At 37.3% G+C, this 23,431-nt stretch overlaps 1 protein-coding gene across 1 annotated transcript; it reads left to right on the forward strand.

Moving 5' to 3' along the window:
* Positions 1-802: 802 nt before the first annotated feature.
* On the forward strand, positions 803-21,515 carry LOC100852811 (protein ANTI-SILENCING 1). The gene is made up of 13 exons (XM_003631779.4): positions 803-932; positions 1,719-2,125; positions 4,845-5,013; positions 5,132-5,901; positions 12,240-12,266; positions 17,650-17,742; positions 17,958-18,036; positions 18,255-18,345; positions 19,868-19,973; positions 20,179-20,295; positions 20,411-20,493; positions 20,599-20,701; positions 21,175-21,515. The coding sequence occupies exons 2-11, from the start codon at positions 1,772-1,774 to the stop codon at positions 20,459-20,461; spliced, it is 1,857 nt and encodes a 618-aa protein (XP_003631827.2). The 5' UTR covers positions 803-932; positions 1,719-1,771; the 3' UTR covers positions 20,462-20,493; positions 20,599-20,701; positions 21,175-21,515.
* Positions 21,516-23,431: the final 1,916 nt, after the last annotated feature.

Genomic DNA, 23,431 nt, shown 5'->3' on the forward strand with positions numbered 1-23,431 from the left:
ATGCAGACAGGTTACCGTTGCCTCAACCGGACCTCAACCGGTAAAGGAATCACCTCGACCGGGAAGAGAAGGCTACTGGGAGAGAGAGAAGATTTTTAACCTTCCTCGACCAGACGACCTAAACCGGTTCCTCAACCGGTTGACCGGTTGGCCATAGCCTCGACCGGTTGAGCCTTTTTGGCCCTGAAAAACCTATTTTTTGATTCCTTTCTTTTCTAACACTTAGGCAAGGTCTTTAGGTAAATTATTAAGTCAATTTTGAAACATTTTACCTAAGGTAAATTAGTTAAAAACTCGGGTTTTAATGAAGTTAACGTTTTAAAGAATAAACCAAGTTTTATAAGATGCATGAAAACATATGAAAATCCTAAGTGTACTCATGCATTCATCTTACATTAGTTTCCTATAATCTCAAGTCTTCCAAACGTCTTGATCTTGTATTCATTTGGTCCTTTGATGAATTTTCGAGTTTATACCTGAGATTCTTAAACATTAAATCAATTAGTTATTTAACCATGGTTTGTTATCATCAAAACCCGATTATGAGAACCCTTGGGCTAACACATAGCAAACTCTTATTTATTTATTTTAAATTTTAAAATTTTCATATTATTTAATTTTTTTTATTGCAAGTTACTCTACTTTTATTTTAAAAAAATGACCTTAAGAAAGTAACAATAATATGAAAAAATAATAATAATTAGAGTAACATATTATGGAAACCGGCTAAACAAGTAATACCGGTTTTTTCAGGGAACGTGGCAGGCTGGCAGCAGAGAGCTTCAATTGAAGTGTTAACCTGCATTGGCGGTGCATTGTCACACCCATCTATACGAGAGTGTTAAACGCTATAGAGAACCAAAAAGCAGAGAGCCGACACGCGCGGACGCCTGACATTAGGGTTTCGGGCAGAGCATTTAATTCTTCGAATCGTAAGTTTGCCGCCAATCCTCTCTTCGATGTCTATAATGTCTCCATTGCTTTCTGCAATCCCATTTCTTCAAGCATTAATAATTTAGGGGTTGAAAAACCTTTGTTTGTTTATCCGGAAAAAAATTCCCGAAGGTTTTTTTACAAGACGGCAATAGTTTTCATATCCTACAAAGAGGTACTTGTTTTTTGAGATTTTACGCCGTGGCATTAGGTGGAATGTAACTTCAGTGGTCGGAAACGGCTCTGTTTGTTGCGACGGAAAGTGTTGGCTGGGGAAATTCCCGAGGGAAAAATGAAATTTGAAGCAATAGATATGTTTTGTATCTCTTGATTAGTTCTTCGTTTTCGATTACTATTTTTCAATACGTTTCTTCTGCAGCATTGGTTCGAATGTAAATATTTAGGGTTTGGGAAAGGCCTGTCGGGACGGAGAATCTTTAGTTTACTAACAAAACAAAAATAATTGTTTTATTGCAAAAGAAACTGGTCATTTTCGTGTCTCAACCGATCTGTTTGGATGGTTTTGGGTTGTGGCATTGTTTAGAGCGCAGTTTGAAAATCACCATTTGTTTGGAAAGAAAAATTTATTCTGAATCTGCTTTAATTTTACGAGTGCAAAATTCCCCATTATTGTTTCCTATTGATATCCAAAATTTCTTCATAGTAGCATTAGTCCCATTATGCTATCAAGAAAAAAAAGACATAGGTTCGAATTTGATCACTCTGATTTCCTCTGGTTCTTGATCACAAATTTTCTCAAAATAATTTTTTTTTGCTGTTTTCAGGTTCAAGATTTTTGACATTGTCTATTAACCACTTGACATAGAGAGAGGCTGCAATGACTCATTTGACAGAAGTGGACAAAGTGGAGGACTGTGATTTTAAGTGGGGCAAAAAAAGAGGTGTTGGTGGAAAAAGGAAAGAGGTCCAATTTTATGAGTCTTTTACTTATAATGGTGTTGAATATTCCCTGTATGACTGTGTTTATCTTTATAAGGAAGGTGAACCTGAGCCTTATATAGGCAAACTTATAAAGATATGGGAATATCCAGATAAGGAAAAGAAAATAAAGGTTCTATGGTTCTTCCACCCTAGTGAGATTTTGAAATGGCTTGGAGATGGCGAGACAATCAAGAATGAGTTATTTTTGGCCTCTGGTGAAGGTGTTGGTCTAGCAAATGTTAATCCTCTGGTAATTGAATTTAGATAAATTATTTTTAGCTTTATTTTCTTTTACTTGCATGTTTACCGTCTTTCGGAAATAATTTGCTATAATTAGTTCTGTGCGATGCCATCACATCCATATCTACATACAACTTATAATTTTTGTGTGCCTTTTTCTTTTTTGATGGGTAAAAATTAAAATTTTTGATGTGCCTTTTTCTTTTATGGCTATGATCTTCTTTCATAAGGAAAAAGTTGACCACCATCCTTGTTTTTATTCTTGGCGAGATTAGCTTTGTTCTTGCGAATGGATGAATCATAGTTTTAAAAGGTGTGCTTAAAGCATGCTCAGACCCAAGGCTCAACCACTACCTAGTTATAGTGCCTTGCTTGCCAAGGCATGCATCTTGTTGGAGAGGCTGCATCCTGTCTACTTTACTTTTATTTTTTAAACACTTTTATTTTTGAAATTTTTACTGTACATTAAAATTTATATAATTTTATTACTTTTTTGTTGAATACTTCTTTTAAATGTTTATAATCTTAAATTTTTATTGGTTGGATTAGATTAACATCAATATGCATCCTAGGTTACATTTCACTTCACTCAGATGCATGCCTTTGTTGTGCCTTACACCTAAGCTACAGGAGACTTTTGCACCTTAGGTGCGTCTTGCACCTTAGGTGCGTCTTGCACCTTATAAAACCATGGGATCAACCACTTAAATGTGCAGGTGCAAAAGAGTTAATCTTCACATGTCATGTGATCATGTACATGGTTGTTGAAAACTTATGTTAGATGATTTGGTAAATACAATAAGATGCATTATTCATGTAGAATGATAAATATTAATGGGTGGTTTATATCTTCATTTTACAGATATGATACATGATATGATAAATACATTTTCAGGTAGAATACTATGTTTGTGTGTACATATATATATCTTCATTTTACATATATGATACATGAAATGATAAATACATTTTCAGGTCGAATACTGTGTGTAGAATACCATGTGTGTGTGTATAGGCCACAAGAATATACATTCATATTGGTCCTTAGTGAACTGGTGTGTAACCCAAGCACAACTCAAGCTCATATGATGTATAGAAAAACCTTAAAAAAGCTAAAAAGAGAAAAACCATCAAGCAAAACCAAATCTAAACCCTCTATGGAAAGTTGATAAAATGTAATAAGGATCTGAACAAAATATGACTAGATCAAGAGAACAATTTTTTAAGTGTACAGTTTTCACAATCACTTGAATTTTCTTCACCCTAGAGCATCTTCTTTTTGACCTTTTTTAATGCACCACATCAAGCAAAGAGGGGCAAGTCTCCAAACCCTTCTCTACCTCTTTCCAACAATACACTCATGCCAACCTAACAGTAACTTCTTTAGAGACCAGGGGCCCAGCCTAGAAATCCTGAACAAAGTGAACTTCAGAGGCTGTAAACTAGGTGCCAACCCACAGAAAATGAGTATATGTTGAGATCCCACCCTATAAAAAAAAGAAAAAAGTTGATGAAAAAAGTGAACATCAGAGACTGCAAATTAGGTGTCAACCCACAATGAATGAGTATACGATTAGTCGATATCCTACTGATAATCGACACAATCATATAATGTTTGTATGTGATAATGGTTTCTTTTTTGGAAATTACGTATGTTGGTTGGGGACTAGTGGAAACTTGGATGTTTTGGAATTTAGAACTTGAAATTATGTTTCAATGTTTAGAAAGTTTGTTTTGTTAAGTTGATTTTGTTAAAACCCTATGATGGGGGAAAGTCTTTTAAAGTCTATTCAAGGAGGAAAGGGAAGATATAAATAAACTTTAAGTAGAATTAATGATAATAGGAATTTTAAATTAGGATTAGTATTTGTAGAAATCAAATTAGGATTAGCTAGTTAGGTTATAATATAATTAGAATTTAAGTCATAATAGGTTTATAATATAATTAGAATTTGAGTCATAATAGGCTATTAAAGTCCCCAGTAGACTTTGGATTTTTTAGAGAAGCCTATAAGGCTAATCGATGTAAATCAAAGTAATGAATTGATTGATATTGATTATATTATTTTTTTGCATTACAAGTGTTACAATTCTCAATAGTGAAATTCCATTGATTTTCTTCTAGGTGAGACTCTAGGTTTCAATCTCTTCTTCATCGTATCTTCTTTCTCTCTATTTTTCAATTATTTTCTCTACTATTAAATTTATTCCTTGTTCCTCTCCTCACACCCTAAAAATAAAAACCCTAGCTCACCTACTTTGAGTGTAGACAACCATCCTAGGGTTGTCCTACATTAATGTCACTATCTTACATTTTTGCCAAAAGGGTCAATTGGGTGATCATGTGGTTCTATCTTATTGGTGTATGGTTTTTTTAGTAGAGTTAACTTTTATCAAAAGGATTTCAATAAATAGGTGTAAGGGATCAATATTTGAAAAAAATTCTTTATTGGATTTTTTGCAGTACTTAGTCTTGCCTCTTTAGAAGCTTACTTTGTGAATTTTCCACTTTGCTTTCCAACTCTCTCCATCTTCTCACTTTGTTTCATTCTCATCTCAAACTAATATATCTTATCAACGACAAGACCAACCTTCCTTGATTAAAACCTACTATGAATAACTGAAAATGAACTTTAAGATCTTCATTTGTTTAAAAATATTTTAACTTGTACCTACAAATTTTATCGTCCTTGATACTTCTTGGCTCTAATTTACACATGTAATCTCAGGAAGCGATTGCTGGCAAGTGTAATGTTGTTTGTATCTCGAAGGACAGTCGAAATCCACAACCCTCAAATGAAGAACTTCAAATGGCTGACCATGTATTTTACCGTACATTTGATGTTGGAAATTGTACAATATTAGATAAGATCGATGACAAAATTGCTGGGGTTGAAGGTATTTTTTTCTCTCTATCATGTATGCTCGTAAAATTTGATTCTTAATTGGATGCATGCCCTTGTGACTTTTAATGGTTAAAAACTCTTTATCTTTTCTATTTTTCAATTTGTTACAGTTGAGTTTATATTTAACCGAAGGGTGTGTCAGAATTCTAATGAGGTTCCAAAAATGGATTCAAATCGGAAAGAAGATATCGGGAGAGTTGTAGCAAGTAGTGAAACACTTCAACTTCCTGAGCAAAACTCATCTGGAGAAGACAAAGATCTAAAGATAGATGGAAATTCTAAGGATGCTTTGGCAAATGAAAATGTTGATGTGAAGGTTTCATTGGTTGAACATAAATCTTCACTTGGAGGAAAGCATGCTTCCGATGCTGATATGGTTTTGGATAACATGACTAATATTAGTGTTGAACGGGAAAATATTGTTGGTGATGGTTCCAAATTGCAGGTTGATTCTGTTAAATATGATGATAAAGTGGGTAAAGTTCTTGTCAATCAAGTTGAAGTTGAGGAAAAAGTAAAATCTACCAGGGATTCTGGTTTATTGGATAGTAGGCCTTCTAAGAGAGCAAAGGTCAGTAGTTCCACTGAACTATCCGAGGATAGGAACAACCGTAGTTTGCAAAAGTCAAATATTGATTCTCATGTGAAAGAAATGAAAGCTTCAGTATCAACTGTCACTACCACTAAAGATAAAACAAAATTAGATCTTGTTAAGGATTCTCCCTCACTGGAGAAGGAAGCATCCAAGAAACTAAAGTCATATGAGAAGATGACGAAACTTTCCAATGGCAATTTGATTAAAGCATTTGCTAGACGGTCTCCAAGCGTGGACACCAAAATTGAGGGCCAAATAATGGAGGTCACCCGAAGACCTAATGCTGTAAGTTGTGTTGTTAGCATTTTGAAAAATATTATTCTTTTCCAAGATCAAAATTTTTAATATATATGACATTATTCATTGGTGGGTAAATTTTACATTAAACGATGTATTTATTTATATATATATATATAGATATATAGTTATATAAGCACCATTGCATGATACTTTAATTTCTCTAATTAAATGTCTTATTGGAAAGATACATATGGCAACACTATTAGGGGATAAGTGGGGAGCTAAAAACTATGGTTAACGGTTGTTTGGGTTAATCACCTTTAGTAATACTCATTACCAATGTTTAGTTACCGTTGGTAATACTCATGACCTATGTTTAGTTACCAATTTATCCCAAAAGCTTAAGCTTTTATATTAAATTGGTAATTTAACATGGGATTATAACTTCAATATTGTGTTAGACTAACATTTGACCCAAAAACTTACTTGTTAAGTAATAGGCCAATAATAGAGGCCAACTAACTCTTAAGTTATATCCTTGACACCTTATTTCATGCATGACTTTCTTTTATAGCTAAACAACTAATTTAGCCCAAAAGGCTATGGAGCTCTAATATGAGGACCCACGGAGCTCTAATCGGGGCTCTGGGCCCGTTGGGTTAGATCCAGTCTTCTTCTGGGCCGACGTCTTTGGAGGACCCTAGGTGGGTCAAGGCTATGGAGGCCTTCGTGGCGCCTGGGCCGACTAGGCTGGACGATTGCCGAGACCCACCCCAGTCTTTGGAGGGGAACAAAGCCCACATTGGTGTGGCTCTTCCCTCAGTGTGGTCTGGCCCAAGTCTTTTGAGGGGTCCAGACACTGAAATCTCTCATTTCTGGGTGAAGGATGGCGTGCGGAAGCAAATTGAGGAAGAGCTCCAATCTGAGGAGAGATCGAAGACTGACCTTGCCTTAATTGAGGAAGCGTCGAGGTATGGGAGTGCTCTTAACCCTTGTGGATTGTTGGCTTCTGGGTTCTCCTCTTCTCCTTCTTTTTTTTTTTTTTGTCGGACTCCATTGGGGGAGTATTACGACTATTCTGGGGACGGTAGGGAGACATTCCATGGGGAAACCCCGTTACGCATGCTCAATGCTCTGGGGCCTATAGAAGATGAGACTGTCAATCGCTGGGAACTGATGGAGGTTAACAATGGCAGCAATGAAGAATGTGGAAAGGAATTGTGCTTAGTTCAAACTAGGTCACGAGAAGTAAAGGGCTAGGAGGAGGTTAGTTGGGAGGAAAGTGATCTGGCTAGGTTCAGGAAGTTCTTGGGGTTTCCGATAGAAGGTTTGGAGAAAAACATTTTGGAATTTTTGGTTAAAATCCGAAAGAGAAGGGAAAGAGTCCACAACAAAACTCTTCTGGAGAAATATAAGTTCGAAAGGGAATTGAAAGGATTAGAGTGCTCCATTAACTACGAGGGGGAGGGGAAGCAAAAATGTGGAATGCAAGGAAGAGGGTGTCAGGTCATGGAAGTTAAATGAAGCTAAGACTCTTGAGTTGGAATGTACGTGGAGCTAACGACAGTTCCAAAAGAAAGGTGATTAAGGCTATGATTAGAAGTCAGATGGTGAATTTGTTCTGTCTCCAGGAGACTAAAATTCAGGCAATGTCAGAGGGGCTGGTGAGAAGCTTGGGCACTGGTAGGTTTCTAGACTGGGGTGCCTTGGATGCCTATGACTCTACGGGAGGGTTATTGATTTGTTGGGATAAAAGGACCCCGGAGGTGCTTGAGATGGAGCTGGGAAACTTCTCAATTTCCTGTAGGCTCAGGAATGTGGAAGATGGGCTACTTTGGATTTTTATTGGTGTGTACGGGTCGTTCTCTAGAGAGGATAGGGATTGTATGTGGGAGGAGCTAGGGGTGATCAGAGGCATTTGGGATGATCCATGGTGTTTAGGGGGTGACTTCAATGTCATTCTCTCCCAAAGGGAAAGGAGTAGTCAGGGAAGGCTAACTGGTGCAATGAGAAGGTTCGCCTAGATTGTTGACGAGTTAGAGCTTCTTGATCTTCTTTTGCAAGGGGGTGCGCTTACCTGGAGTAGGGGTAGGAATAATCAAGCTTGGGCTAGACTAGATAGGTTCCTAAATCATTTCAGTGGGGTCGCCCAAAGTAGGTTGCCCAGACCCACCTCAGATCACTTTCCCATCTTGCTGATGGGTGGTGGGTTAAGGCGGGGTCTTTCCCCGTTTAGATTTGAAAATATGTGGCTTAAAGTTGATGGTTTTAAGGACCTTCTTCGAGAATGGTGGCAAGGGTCTGAGGTGAGAAGGAGGGCTAGTTTCAGACTAGCCACTAAAATGAAGGAGTTGAAGCAAAAAATCAAAGTTTGGAATAGGGAGGTGTTTGGAAGGCTGGAAGTTAATAAAAACTCAGCTCTTCAACAAGTTGAGTACTAGGATAGGGTGGAAAGTGAGAGGAGCCTTTCTGAAGGAGAAACATAGCTGAAAAAAGAAGCTAAGGAATCCTTTAAAAAGTGGGTTTTAATGGAAGAAATCCACTGGAGACAATTGTCAAGGGAGCTGTGGCTAAAGGAAGGGGATAGGAACACAGGCTTCTTTCACCGGATGACAAATGTCCACCGAAGAAATAATTCCCTGGATAGAATTAAGATTAATGGGGTGTGGATGACTGAGGAACAGGAGGTGAGGGAGAGGATTGTGAATGCTTTTCAGCATTTGCTCTCAGAAGAGCCAGGCTGGAGATCTGATATTGAGGGGCTGCACCTCAATCGCCTTAACTGCCATGAAACTGAAGTTTTGGAGCTGCCTTTCACTGAGGATGAAATTCACTCTGCCCTGATGGAAATGAATGGTGATAAAACTCCAAGCCTGGATGGGTTCACAGTGGCCTTTTGGCAAGCTTGCTGGGATTTTGTGAAGGAGGAGATTGTGGATTTGTTTAAGGAGTTTTATGATCAAATATCTTTTTCCAAAAGCCTTAATACCACCTTCTTGGTCCTCATCCCTAAGAAAGGAGGTGCTGAAGACCTGGGGGATTTCTGGCCAATCAGCCTATTAGGGGGATTGTACAAGCTTTTGGCTAAGGTGCTGGCGAATAGGCTGAAGAAGGCTTTAGAAAAGGTGGTTTATGTGGATCAAAATGCCTTTGTGAGGGGCAGACAGATTTTGGATGCTTCGCTTATAGCTAATGAGGTGATTGACTTCTGGCATAAACGAAAAAAGAAAGGGTTGATTTGCAAATTGGACATCGAAAAAGCCTATGACAGCATCAACTGGAATTTTCTCATGAAGGTTTTGCTTAAAATGGGTTTTGGGTCTCGGTGGATGGAGTGGATTTGGTGGTGCATCTCAACTGCCAAATTTTTTGTCTTGGTCAATGGGGTGCCTGCAGGTTTCTTCTTGAACGCCAAGGGGTTGCGGCAAGGAGATCCTCTTTCTCCTTATCTCTTCGTCTTGGGTATGGAAGTGCTAAGCACTCTAATAAGAAGGGCTGTTGATGGGGGCTTCTGTCAGGCTGCAGACTTCGGGGGAGAGGGGGAGTGGAGATGATTGTCTCCCACCTTCTTTTTGCTGACGATACAATCATTTTCTGCGAAGCTAGGAAAGAGCAACTAACCACTTTAAGCTGGATATTGGCTTGGTTTGAGGCATCTTCCGGTCTAAGAATTAACCTAGTTAAGAGCGTTTTAATTCCGGTTGGTGAGGTTGAAGAGATTGAGGAAATGACAGTGGAGCTAGGGTGTAGAGTGGGGTCTCTGCCCAGTGTTTACTTGGGGCTACCCCTTGGAGCCCATCACAAAGCTATTTCTATGTGGGATGGGGTGGAAGAGAGAATGTGGAGAAGATTAGCCCAGTGGAAAAGACAATATATATCTAAGGGCAGGCATATCACCCTCATTAAGAGCACACTGGCCAGCATGCCTATTTACTATCTGTCTCTCTTTCGAATGCCCAAGATTGTTGCAAAAAGGATTGAAAAATTACTAAGAGGCTTTCTTTGGGGAGGGGGAAGCTTGGAGAGGAAAGTCCACTTAATTAATTGGGAGGTGGTGTGCACTCAAAAGGAGAAGGGTGGTCTAGGCATACGGAAGATTGATCTCTTGAACAAAGCCTTGTTAGGTAAATGAATCTGGAGATTTGCCTCTGAAAAGGACAATCTTTGGAAGAGGGTGATCAAGGTGAAATATGGTCAAAAGGGCTTTGGGTGGAGGACTAAGGAAGCTCGTGGGACGTTTGGAGTGGGGGTTTGGAAGGAGATTATGGAGGAGGCAAATTGGTGCTGGGATGGCATAAAGTTTAAGGTGGGGAAGGGGACTAGAGTTAAATTCTGGACTGATCAGTGGTGTGGCAATGCGTGTCCCAAAATTTCCCCAGTTATTTGCCTTGGCGGTCCATAGGAATGCAACAGTCAATGAAGTGTGGGACTCAAGCCTTGGTCAAGGAGGTTGGAATCTCAGATTTTCTAGAGATTTTAATGATTGGGAGCTGGACTTGATAAGAGACTTGCTTAATATGATGAGGGACTTTAGGATATCTTCAAAGGAGGACTCAGTGTTCTTAAAAGAAGGGGGTCATGGCATTTTTGAGGTTAAGGGTGCTTATAATCTACTGGTTGTCCCCAGTGCTTGCGCCTTCCCGAATAAATGCATTTGGGTGGATAAGGTCCCAACCAAAGTTACTTTTTTTGCTTGGGAAGCCACGTGGGGGAAGATTCTCACTTTGGATAGACTTAAAAAACGGGGGTGGCAACTCCCTAATCGCTGTTTTTTGTGTGGTTGTGAAGAGGAAAATGTAAATCACATTTTTTTACACTGTATAGTGGTAAGGGTCCTTTGGGAGATCGTCCTTGCCCTATTTGGGGTTTAGTGGGTGTTCCCAGAGTCAGTTAAAGAGGTGTTATTTAGTTGGAGGGGCCCTTTTGGTGGGGAAAAATATATGGAATTCCATCCCGTTGTGTATTTTCTGGACGGTATGGAAGGAAATGAATAGATTAGCTTTTAGGGGGGGTTCTTTAGCTATATAGAAACTCAAAAATTCTTTTGTATGTAATTTGTGGAGTTGGGCTAAAGTGTACATTGGAGAGGAGTCCTCTTCGCTCTTAGGCTTTTTGGAGTGGCTAGCGGCCACTTAAGGGTTGGTGAGGTTGCTTGTCTTTTGCGTTCTTGTTTTAGGCTGCTATGTATACTCCCTATATGCTTTGTGGCTTTTTGCCCCTTAATATATTTGTGCTTATCTATCAAAAAAAAAAAAAAAAAACTAATTTAGCCCAAAAGCTTAAGCTTTTCAATGAGATTGATGGCTTATCATTGTATTAGAGTTTTGAATTTTCACGAGGTTAATAGTATAAATTTAATCACTTGCTTATTCCACAATTTATTGAAATTAGGGGCATAACTTGTGTGGGTTGACCTAATCCAACCTAACCTTTGGATAGACTTAAACAATTATTTTTAATAGTCGGGTTGGGTTTCGATTAAGTTTTTTCAGCCCAAACTCAATTCAGGTTGTACATAGGTCAAAGTTTAGACAATTCAAGTGTAACCCAAACCCAATTTAATATTTTTTGTTTATAATATTCTATATAATGTTTATTTCAATTATTTTCTTTAAAGGATTTTAAGGAAAATATCAAATTATAATTATATCATATATTTTTTCATTTTTCTAGAAAGATATATAAGCTTATTTTTACTTTTTTGTTATTATCTTGCAATTTTGATTCATTTATTATTTACATTTTGGTACAAATATATAAAGGCATTTTAAAAAAAAAAACATTGTGGATGGATTTTGAATTATATAGTTAGATCAACCCAACGAATTTGAGTCTAATCTGAAAAGCTCAAAATCAACTTGAGCTTAGAAAAATGGAGTTGGGTTGAGTATCTTGAGCTAGGGATCAAGCTAATTTGGACTCAAGTTGGTTGTTTTTTAATTCATGTTGGGTTTGGGTTGGCCATCAACTTGACCAACCTGCCCAAGTACCCTAGTCAAGAGGCCACACATAAGACAAGGTATTAAAGCTATTAGTCTAGTGTTAGTTGGTTAAATATACATTGTTAACCCAATTTATTAAACAAAAAAAAAAAAAAAAAAAAACCAAACAAACAAACATTGCTAAGCTATTACCTACTAGCTTAAGTGTTTGTTAAATGGTGGTTGAACAACCCAATGCAAGCATAGCCTATATGTGTTTGGTAAAATGTCTTGTGCTTGATTTGTTAACTAAGAAATATTATTTAAGGCTAAGTGCAAACCCAGTCTTCTTCATTTTTGTCATGCAAATGATTACATTTGTGCTTGCTTATTACTCTTGATATGTTTCTATTCTAGATGAATCTTGGTTCTTACATTTTTTTCATTTTGACTTGCTCACAGGATAGAAGCAGATGGTTTAGGGGACTTGTAAGTACTTCTTCCTCATTCATTATCTTACATGCTTTATAACTTTTTGTTGTTAAATTTGTTTAAATATCTAATTAATCTTTATTTTTATGATGATTTGTATATTATCTTACAACTTTTAATAATTGGCATTTTTCTCAAGTTATCAATGTCTAAACCTAGTAGGAAAATGCATTTTTTTAAACTCTGTTTTTGTGTTTGAAACTATATGTAGATGATCAACAGAAAAACCTATAGTCCAAAGTACATAAGACGTTTATAACCCATAATAGACTTCTAAGAAAATAACACTTAAGCAATTGAAATGGTTCTTTGCATTTGAACATTTGATTTCTTTCTTTCCAAATTCTCCTAAAAAAAAAACAATGTATAGAGCAACTTTCCAGATCTTCTTACGTTTTCTTTCCATTCATTGCCTTGGTTGTCCCAAACATCAACCACCCAAGCCACTTTTAACATTACTAAAGCATATGAGGGGAAAGGCACACATAAAGGTTCGTTCTCATATCATTTATACTTTCAAAGCTTCACACTCCCCCCATTACCACCTCAAAAGATGTGCTACTGCTGAAAATGTCCCATCCATTTTTGATATTTTTCCATAATTTTACATAACCCAACTCCATACCTTCTCTCACTTCACAAGAATTATGCCCCCTTCTTTCTTACAATACGTCCTTATTAGTAATTTTTTCTCAAAGGATGGGTTTATTGGTAAAGAACTTTATGGTATGAGTGTGCTTGTTGTTTACCTTGCTAGAAATATTTTCTTATTATTCTTGGAATGTTCCTCGAGTGTATCTTTCCCCTTGTTGTTTGCGGTTGCGTACTCAAAGCATGCTTAGGTCACTAATGTTAGGCAAGAATCAAGTGGAGGAGGTCATTGGAGATCCTCTTGCTCTAGACATTTTCCATGATTGGGAGTTGGATATGGTTGAGGTGTTTCTCATGGGGTTGCAAGAGAAATTAGTGATGAAAAATGTAGAGGAGAGATTGATTTTGAAGGATTAGAAGGCTAGGAAATATTTAGTAAAAGCCTTTTGGAACTCATGAGTTCCAACAAATATAGGGTTCTTTGCATAGGAAACGACTTTCTTGGGGATTTTCCCTTTGGATTAGAAAGGGAGACTTTAGAGCATAATGTCATAGGATGCTTCAAATGACTCTCCCCATGGGTTTATATAGAGCCCAGGAAGCTTCTAGAGACTCCTACACTTAGCCATTAGTGGGAAGAGTGGAAAGTTCTAGACATGCCTAGAGAAGTCCACACATCTCGACATTATGGTGGAAGGCATGAGAGGAGTCCAAGGCTTTCTAGAGAAATCTAGAAATCTCTTGTATATTCTTATACATAGAATTATGTAGGGTGTTCTAGAATCTTCTTGATTTGTAAGGAACCCTCCAAGGCTCCAGAGAGTTCCACTGGTGCCTATAAATAGGTAGGACCCTCATTTGGCCAAGGCACCACCCAAATACCACCCAAGAACCTAACCAACAAAGCAAGTGAGTTCCCAAAAGCACTTGTAAAGCTTCCTTTGAGAAATAAAACTTCCATTCTTTAAGAGTTGCCTACTACGCCTTCTAAAGTTTATGAGTCGTGAGCATCTTAGCCTAACAAGCTAAGCATTGGGAGTCGGGCTGACTTAGCAAAATCAAGTGTCCTGACTTGTCTAAGTGTCGCACGAGTTAAGGTGGAGCTAGCCATGACGGACACTCGGAAGGGGTTGGACTTAATTGAGCAGGGCATGGAGAAGGGCTTAGAGGATCTAAGGGAGCAGATCCAAGACCTTCGTGAGGGGGTGCTAGTTTCACAAGTTTAGCCAGTGTCACACGAGGAGTTTGTGTCTTTCTAAGAAAAGGTCTTGAGCATGCTTGCTAGCATGGAGTCAAGGATAGAGGCCTTGGCCACTCGAATGGAGTCTCGAGACCAGGAGGTTAGGCAGGAGTTGGCCATCTACAAGGCTGCTGTGTCGGCACGGGTCATGGCCACACAAGAGGCATCTAGGGTGGAGGTGCTGAAGCCACAAGGGTTTAGTGGCAAGCGGGATGCCAAAGAGTTAGACAACTTCTTATGGCATATGGAGCAATACTTCGAGGCTATCGCATTGACTAATGAGGCGGCTAAGGTAAGGATTGCAACCCTCTACCTTATTGACACAGCTACTCTACGGTGGCGTCGGAGGTTTGCCGATATGGAGAAAGACATTTGTACCATAGAGACATGAGAGGACTTCAAGAGGGAGATTAAGAGGCAATTCTACTCCGAGGACGTGGCTTACCTAGCTAGGAAAACATGAGGCGTCTCAAGCACACAGGCTTGATACGCCACTATGTCAAGGAATTCTCTTCGCTCATGCTTGAGATTCCTAACATGACTGAGGAGGAGTTGCTATTCAACTTCATGGATAACCTGCAAGGGTGGGCCGAGTAGGAATTAAGGCGCCGAGGCGTTCAAGACTCAGCCACTGCTATGGTAGTAGCACAGTCTTTAACGGATTATAAGAGATGAGACTCCTCTAAGGTTGAGTATTTGAAGGATAGCCGCGCCATGGGTGGGGGAGACGAGGTTTCAAGGGACCACAATGCTCTTAGAATGGGATCAGGCAAGACGCCTAACGTCCAGGAAGTAAGGGGTAAGGCGGAAAGGAAGGACTTTACGCTTAAAATCAAATGCTTCCTGTGTGATGGTCCATATTGGGCATGGGATTGTCCAAAGAGGAAGGCGCTCAGTGCCATGATCGAGGAGAGGAAACAGGAGGGCAAAGCACATATGAGCTCAATGCAGCTGCTAGGTGCCCTCCCAGTCAACCCAAAGCCTAGTACGCCTAAGACCTCCTTACTATCGAGGGTGCAAGTAAAGGAGGTAAAAGGGGAGCAAACTGGGGTAGCCCGCACACACATGGACAAGGTCACCAAGGGAAAGGTGAACTTGACGGGCAAGAGGAAGCAACACTTCAAGCATCGAAAGCGCAGGTGTCTGCATCCATCTAAAGCCTCATAGGAGAAGGAGGTGAAAAATATCCTGGTTTAACAGGTCACCAGGAGACAAGGGGTCCTTCCTGTGATAGAGTATCTAGTTCGATGGAAAGGACTACCTAAGAGGTAGGTAAGCTGGGAACATGCGGATGCCTTGAGAAGGTTCTGGAAGCACATCAAGAGGTTTCAAGAAGAGGTAACGATGGGGACATTGACGGCATAGGTGGGGAGAGTGTTATAGGTTGCTTCAAATGACCCTCCCCATGGGCTTATATAGAACCCAGGAAGCTTTTGGAGACTCCTACACTTAGCCATTAGTGGGAAGAGTGTGGAAAGTTCTAGAGATGCCTAGAGAAGTCCACACATCTCTACACTATGATAGAAGGCATGAGAGGAGTCCAAGGCTTTCTAGAGAAATCTAGAAATCTCTTGTATATTCTTGTACATAGAATTATGTAGGGTGTTCTAGAATCTTCTTGATTTGTAAGGAACCCTCCAAGGTTCCAGAGAGTTCCATTGGTGCCTCTAAATAGGTGAGACCCTCATTTGGCCTAGGCACCACCCAAATACCACCGAAGAACCTAACCAACAAAGCAAGTGACTTCCCAAAAGCACTTGTAAAGCTTCTTTTGAGAAATAAAGCTTCCATTCTTTAAGAGTTGCCTACTACGCCTTCTAAAACTTCTGAGTCGTGAGCATCTTAGTTTAGCAAGCTAAGCATTGGGAGTTAGGCTGATTTAGCAAGATCAAGTGTCTTGACTTGTCTAAGTGCCGCACGAGCTTAGGAAAAGACTAAGTCTGTGACAATAAGCTGCATTTGCTAAATTGGTCAATTGTTTGCATGGACATGCGTAAAGGGGGATTAGTCATAAAAAAATTTATCCCTACTTAATAAGGTGGTCCTTGAAAAATGGTGTTGGAGATATGTGAGTGAAAGGAATCCTCTTTGGAAATAGGTGATTATGGGCAATTATGAGCAAGAAGAAGGGGGTTGGTGTTCCAGAGAAGTGAGAGAGGGCTATAGAGTGACGGGTGTGGAATGCAATCAAAGGTAGTTGGGAGGCTTTCAAGGGTAAAACAGGCTTTAAGGTGGATTTTGGGAGTTGGGTGAAATTTTGGAATGACAAGTGCTAAAGGGACATTCTTTTAAGGGAGACTTCCTTGTAGCTCTACTCTATAGCTTTTTCAAAAAACACTTGGGTAGTTGATGTATGGGACAGAGGTAGTTAGAGCCCTATGTTTATAAGATAGTTGCATGATTGGGAATTAGAGTAGATAGAAGTCTTTTTTGGGAGGTTGCATGGGCATTCCATTAGTATGAATACTGAAGATAATTTGGTGTGGTTATTCCTATTGAAAATTTGATTTTATTACCTTGATTCTCTCTTTATTTTACTTGACAAAAAGCAGAGGAACTAAATTGAGAAAACCTTAAATATTACAATCTAGGAAGGATGTGTATCTCATTAAATATAAAAAATTGTATGAATTGTTCTACTACATGTGATTGGCCAATGTAATTTTGTTCCTAGAGGTTTTTTTTTTTTTTTGTTTTTTTGACAGGCTAAGTGAATATATTAAGCAGTGCATAAAGAAAAGAGTTACACCCCATGCACACAAGTAGTATACAAAAAGTACCAAGAAAAGAAAGAATAAAGGACTTCTAGGCAAGACAGCCACCATAAAGACCTAACTATCTCCAATTGAGGCTATCTAAAAATCCCAACAATGTGTAGATCTCCATTCCGAACAAAGCACAAGACCACTCCAAGAGGGGCTTAATGAAGATCTCCTCTTCCTTGTTGAAAATCTCTCTATTATTCTCTCTTCAAATTCGTCAAAATAAACATAGGAAAGCCATGTGGCAAATATTTCCTTGCCTCTTATCCAAACCCCTAATCTTCCATCCCATAAATTTTTCACTGAATGTGGAAACATCTACTTCAGCCTGAAGGTTGTTAGAAGGAAATTCCACAACCTTTTTGTCCTACCACAATGAATTAGAATATGATTTGTTGATTCTTCACTATCTTAACAGAGATAGCATCTATTTAGCATCAGTCATTCTCTCCTCATAAGAAATCTATGGTTAGGATCCTCCCCCGTATTGGTTCCCTAGCAAAAAAGAAAGTTTTATTAATCTTAGCATACTAGTGTAATAAGACTTTACTTGGAAGCTTCCCTTTATCATAATCATATAAGGGATTTTAACATTCTTTTGAATATTTTGTAACATTGAGATATTATCAGGTTCAGAATATATAAATAGGGATTTATTTATTTATTTATTATTATTTAGTTTAATGAAGCAAAACCATGTTCTTGTATTTCTTGTAATAGCTGCTGAAAGTCCATTACATTTCTAGTATCATATGATGTGATGAGTTAATATCATAATTCATACCAGCCTTGGGAAGAAAGAATGCAGACTGCCCATCAGCAAGGAACACTTGTCCTACTGCAAAATTTGGATCCAGCATACACCTCAGCAGAAGTGGAGGTAATCGTCCTGTATTTTAAAGGGCTTTTTTTCTTTTATATCTTTGTTCTTGCAGCATGGTTACATTCTGTTTTGTGTCAAATGAACACATACAATGGTTGATATCTATTTTCATTTTTTTTTGTTTCTACTCTTCCAGTGCAGTTGTCATCTTGTATGTATTTCTTTGAGAATATTTTTCAACCATCTCAACAATCCAGTGTATTATGTTTTAGGATATTGTCTGGCATGGCTTTAAGGAATCTTGTACAGCAAGGATGATACAACACACGGCAATTTCTAGCCCACATTCTGGTATGAGGGAAAAAAAGGAAGGATCAGTCCCTTCAATAACTTTATTAAGCTATTAAGCATGTTCTGGATTTTGCAAGGAAGACAAGAAAGAAGAGAGAATAACTCAAGACAGAAGTTATTCTCTCTTACACCAAATAAACTATGACATGGCACAGCTAAAATGATCATTTTGGGTTTGTGTGTTATCAACTATCTCATGATAGGCTTTGGTGCCTCAGGTCAAGCTTTTGTTATTTTCAAAACAAGAGATGCAGCAGTGTCGGCTATTAGAAAATTAGAAGAAGGATGCTTACTTCTATCAAATGGGAGGTATGTAAATGTTTTCATTCAACTGGCTGTCGATGTATTTATTTACATCTATGTACATATATGCATCATCATTGAAGCTTGTGTAAGTCAAACTGAATCAAGTTGGCTTCTAACTCAATCTATTTTATTATGCAATTGTTTAAAACCTGTAAAAAATTAAGAAAGGAAAGGTTTATGGGAGATTGTAGTCAAATATTAAATCGACCTTAAATGAAGCTGCATACTATGATTATTATAGCTGACTCCAAATACCTGGATTTAAGACTTTTTTAGTTGAATTGTGTTTTTGTTTGGTATTAATTGTGGAACATGGGTAAGCTTTCGGGAACATTGGTAATTTAACTTAGCATTGAAGCTATAGTTAGCTAGATGTCCTGAGTTTGAGTCTCTTTTACTGAGTATTCATTGTCTATTTATCTATGAGTGTAATTGCTTCTTTATCTCTCCACGTGTCTTTCCATGTATGCGGGTATTAGGCTGCATGGAAGGGGATGTGTTGGCCTGGTAGGTATTGTCATTCCATATTTTAAAAAGCTTTAAGTTCATGAAAGTTGGTAGCTTAATAAATTGGATTTTTTTTAAGCAAATATTGAGTGCCATAGGAGCTCTGAAAATAAGTAACCTAGTTAGCTCCAAAAATGGATTTGGTTGCAAACAAATAGTGTCATTGACACTTCATCTATATAGTATCTAACCCACTAAAAAATTACACATAAAAGAGCATTTAAGCCCTTGCTCCGTGAGCTCCACATTTTCAAAGAGACCTATTTCTCTCCCTTCATATGGTCCAAATTAAAAACAAAGAACAATCTTCAAAGCTTTCTTCTGTTTTTTCTCATGAACCCATGCCAACACAAGAGAATCATAACAATGCATCATGCAAACTATTCCAGATGAGGAGAAAATCAGCTGCCACAAGATTTTTGTTTTTGAACATTCAACTCATTCTTGTTCATATCTTATTTTTCACCTACTTTGTTTTCATCTTCCTTACATGATCATTATAATTAGTTCTATATTTTTCTCACTTATTGGCATTGATCTTCCTTTTTCTAGAATCTTCATTTTGTGATTTAGTAGCCTCCGTAATTTGTTATATATTCACCTTGTTGTCAATAGCTCTGGAGCATTTATCTATTACCTTTGTTTTCTTAGTTTCACAGCAGGCTTTCAATAAACTGGAATCTATTTTTGCTTTGGCTAACAGACTTCACAACAGACATCTTTGCTTTAGTAAACTGTCCATATGTAATCTAACTCTTATATGAAAATGGTTAAAGCCTTTTAGTAGAATGGGTAGCATGCATGCTCAGTCATAAATTCTTGACTAGTATATTCATCTGATGATTTAAAATTCTTGACTAATATTCTTGTGATCTTTAACCATATATTTAGTATAGTGCCTCTAATAATCTGTCTGTATTGAAAGTTACTTGTGGAAGCATTCGACCTTTTCAGCTGTGACTACTGAAATTGCTTAAGACGCAAAGGGTGTCTGCTTGATTGATCCTTTTATTTGCAGGCCTCTTGTTGGCAGCTTTGGAACTCCTTGCTTCCCAGGGAAGCAGTCCACATTTGTTGGTCATCTCTCTATCGATAAGGTTAAAGTCCAAATGCAACGGGAGATGGTATGTTTATTATGCGCTTGCTCTTTCTCTCTTTCCTTCTCACTTTCTCTCCCTCTCCCTCTCCCTCTCTCTCTCTCTCTCTCTCTCTCTCTCACACACACACACACACACACATACAGAGACAGACACAGATGTTTGATCTATCCTTGGTCTCTTATGACTTGTCTATTCCTTTATTCTGATCTCTTGGTGTTCTTTTTCCCAGAAGCAAGCTGTATCCACTTCACACTGTTCACAGCCTAACACAATTGAATATGAGATGGCCATGGATTGGTGCTTACAACAAGAAAGATCAGATAGCTGTTGGAAAAAGTTGTATAAGGTTTCAAACAAATTCCAAGATTTCTCTATATTTATTGGTATTAAAAATTTTCATTAATACCACCATGATCTATTTCCTTTGCTGTTGTTGAACTGGGTATCTTGAATTTCTCCAGAGACAAGGGGATGAGTTGAGAAAGCTCAAAGCTAGTTTGAAATCCAAATAAGCGGCAATTGCTACGAGCATGGTGCTTGCTTGGTAAGTGCCTTCTCATGACATGATACTGTTACCTGCATTTTGTGAACTTTGTGGAACAGTCTGATTTATGTTGAAACTTCTGACTGCCACATTTCTGATGTACAGTGTGTCAATCTGTCCAAGGCTCACACCAGAAGATGGTCTTGCTGTACATGGTTGTCACATGAAGTTAAATAGAGGATTCCCAATATTTAATTTGCATGCACTGGTAAAGATCTGCATTCCATTTCCAGATTCACTTATCCTCTTCTGTAGAATTTCACTTACTGAAAACAAATGGGCTTGTTTTGTAGCCAAGTGGATAATTTTTGAAAAAAAAAAAAAAGGTATAAAGCATAGAAAATTTGTTTAATACCTCATGTTTTAGACAATTTTTTTTCCCCAAGTGTTTCCTGGAAAAGGGTCATTGTGGGAAAACATCAAATATTTCTCTATGTTAAACACCTCCACATTTCGAAAATAAAAATATTTGTGGAACACTTCCCCCATTTTGAAACCATTAAACAATGTACATGTTCATTATTTAGTTTTGAAAATAAAAATATTTGATGCTAATTGCCACATCCTCTACAAAGCTCATGGAGTTCCTTTAACCTAGTCTTTCTCAGTTAGTAATCTTTCTAGTCGGTACCTGAGACAAAAGTGAGACACAAATGTTCATTTAGATGTTTTTCTTTGCAGGGTTATTGTGGAACACAGGAAACATAGGGCAGAGCTGGTGCATTTGTGGGAATGCGGAAATTTTGGACTCTGAGCACATGTACATATACTCCGAGGTTCCAGTTTTGGTTGTTTAGGAAGCAAATCATGTGTTTAAAGGAACCGTGGCCAAGTTGGTTCACTATTATCCATACTGTGTATTCCATCATGGATGAGTGTAAATCTATTTAAGAATTCCAACCTCACAAATCACTGGATGTGCAGGATTTTTCTGTGTAATGCTATACACAATCTCTGGTGGCTTTTTTCCCATCACCACCACCACCATTCATTAATTTTTAGGAAGCAAAATACGGAGTCAATTTTAATTTGTCTCCAATACATTCAAAAGCTCCTTCTCTCTATTGTGTGTCTATATATATATATATATATATATATATATATATATATATGGACTTTTAATGTCATCAAATAAAATAATGAGATTTTTTTTAATTAATAAATCAAATTATTAGGGTTAAGCACATAGAGAAGGGGAGGATTTTTCAGTTAAAAGTTTGCTTTCCATCATGTAGATGTGTAATTTTCCTTATGACAAAGGTAAGAGAAATGTGAATTTATATAACCTCATCCCAACCATGTAAATTTTTTGAGCAGTGCATGAAATTTGAAATGTATCTTTAGCCTTCTATTCAAATGGGGTTTCAAATTTAGGTGCAATGAATACATTTGAATTAGTTGGTTTTGATTAAAAAAAAATTATTTTTTAAAAAACCAATCAAACCTTTTTATCCCATTAATAAATTTATCTTAGTAAAAAATTAATAAATTTTTTAATAATATGATTAAGTGTTTGTTTGGATATAATTTTTATTTTTATTTTTTAAAATATAAAATAATAGTAAGTTGATAAAAACTTAAATTGAAAATATAATAATTTTTAAAAACTATTTTTAAAATTGGGTATTAGAAATTTTTTACTATCTTAAATTTTAATTTTTTTTTAGAATAATTTTAGGGGTGTAAGGTAAATCTATATTTAAAAAAAAAATGTATTCAAATGAAACCTAATTGTATTAATTTTGATTAAGTTAATATAACTAATTTGACTGTTGTCCAACTCTTTTGTTATTGTTACACTATTTTATTTTTTTCAAATTAAGGTTTATTAGATGGGAATTTTATTTCTTGGAAAATGAAGAATATGATAAGTCATTGAAAAAGATTTGCTCCTGAAATTGAATTGAGAATTGTAATAAGGTTATTCAACTATAATTTTTTAAATCAATTTTTTTTCTTTTAGAAAATGTCTAAAAAAATAGAAAAAAATAAAAAAAATGAATAAGAAAAATAAATTTATTATCTATGAAATATAAATACCCCATTGTGGGAAACTTCCTTCCATGTGTCTTTCATAGGTTCAAGACCTTTTGGTCGTCCAAGGCAAGTAGATAATCCGTTTGGGAGCAATCCATCTAGACCAAGACAAGTTTTGTCTAGCGCAAGAGGAAAAACAGATTTCCTTCTTCCCCAATGTCAGACAGAATGAATAGATCAAGCCGATTGGGGGGTTCTAAATGGACAAACCAAACTAGTTGGAAATTCTAGTCATTGGACAAATGATTAATCATCACCAATGCCTGAGCGATAATCAAGATGACATTTATACCAAAAAATCAATGTTGCCCAATCGTTACACGTAATCAACGACATTGACAAATGTAAATGCACAGTCAACGACATGGTCTGTAATTCTTGCACGATAAACAACAAATGACACCAATTAGCAACTCTTATTTGGTATGATTGTCCAATCCAAACTGAAAAAAATGACATTGATTATCTTATGAAGGCATAGTATCCGTCGCAACAACATTCATCAGCACAGGAAAGACATGAATGCACAATCAACGTTGCGACGATGGAGTCATAAGTTCTATAAAAACCCCTCTAAAGCCATGAAAAAGGTACCCGTGCATATAGTCATCCAAAAAGTTAGATTTGCTCTTACTAGATTCTAACTTAAGCTTCGGAGGGACGTGTCCGGACCACCTGTCTAGACATCCTTTTGTGCAGAGAAGAAATTTGTTTAATCCTAGTGAAACTAGATGGACCTACATCTAGTTAGCACAACATCAACACCCATATTTCAATTTATGATTATCTTATTCGAATGAACGTATTCCACTACTAATCGTATCTCATGTTTGACTATATCTAGGATATGGTGACTTATCCACCTAATACAAAATATGATGAATCATTTCATATCTTATTC

This window comes from Vitis vinifera, chromosome 4, assembly GCF_030704535.1.
Source record: "Vitis vinifera cultivar Pinot Noir 40024 chromosome 4, ASM3070453v1".
Lineage (NCBI taxonomy): Eukaryota > Viridiplantae > Streptophyta > Magnoliopsida > Vitales > Vitaceae > Vitis > Vitis vinifera.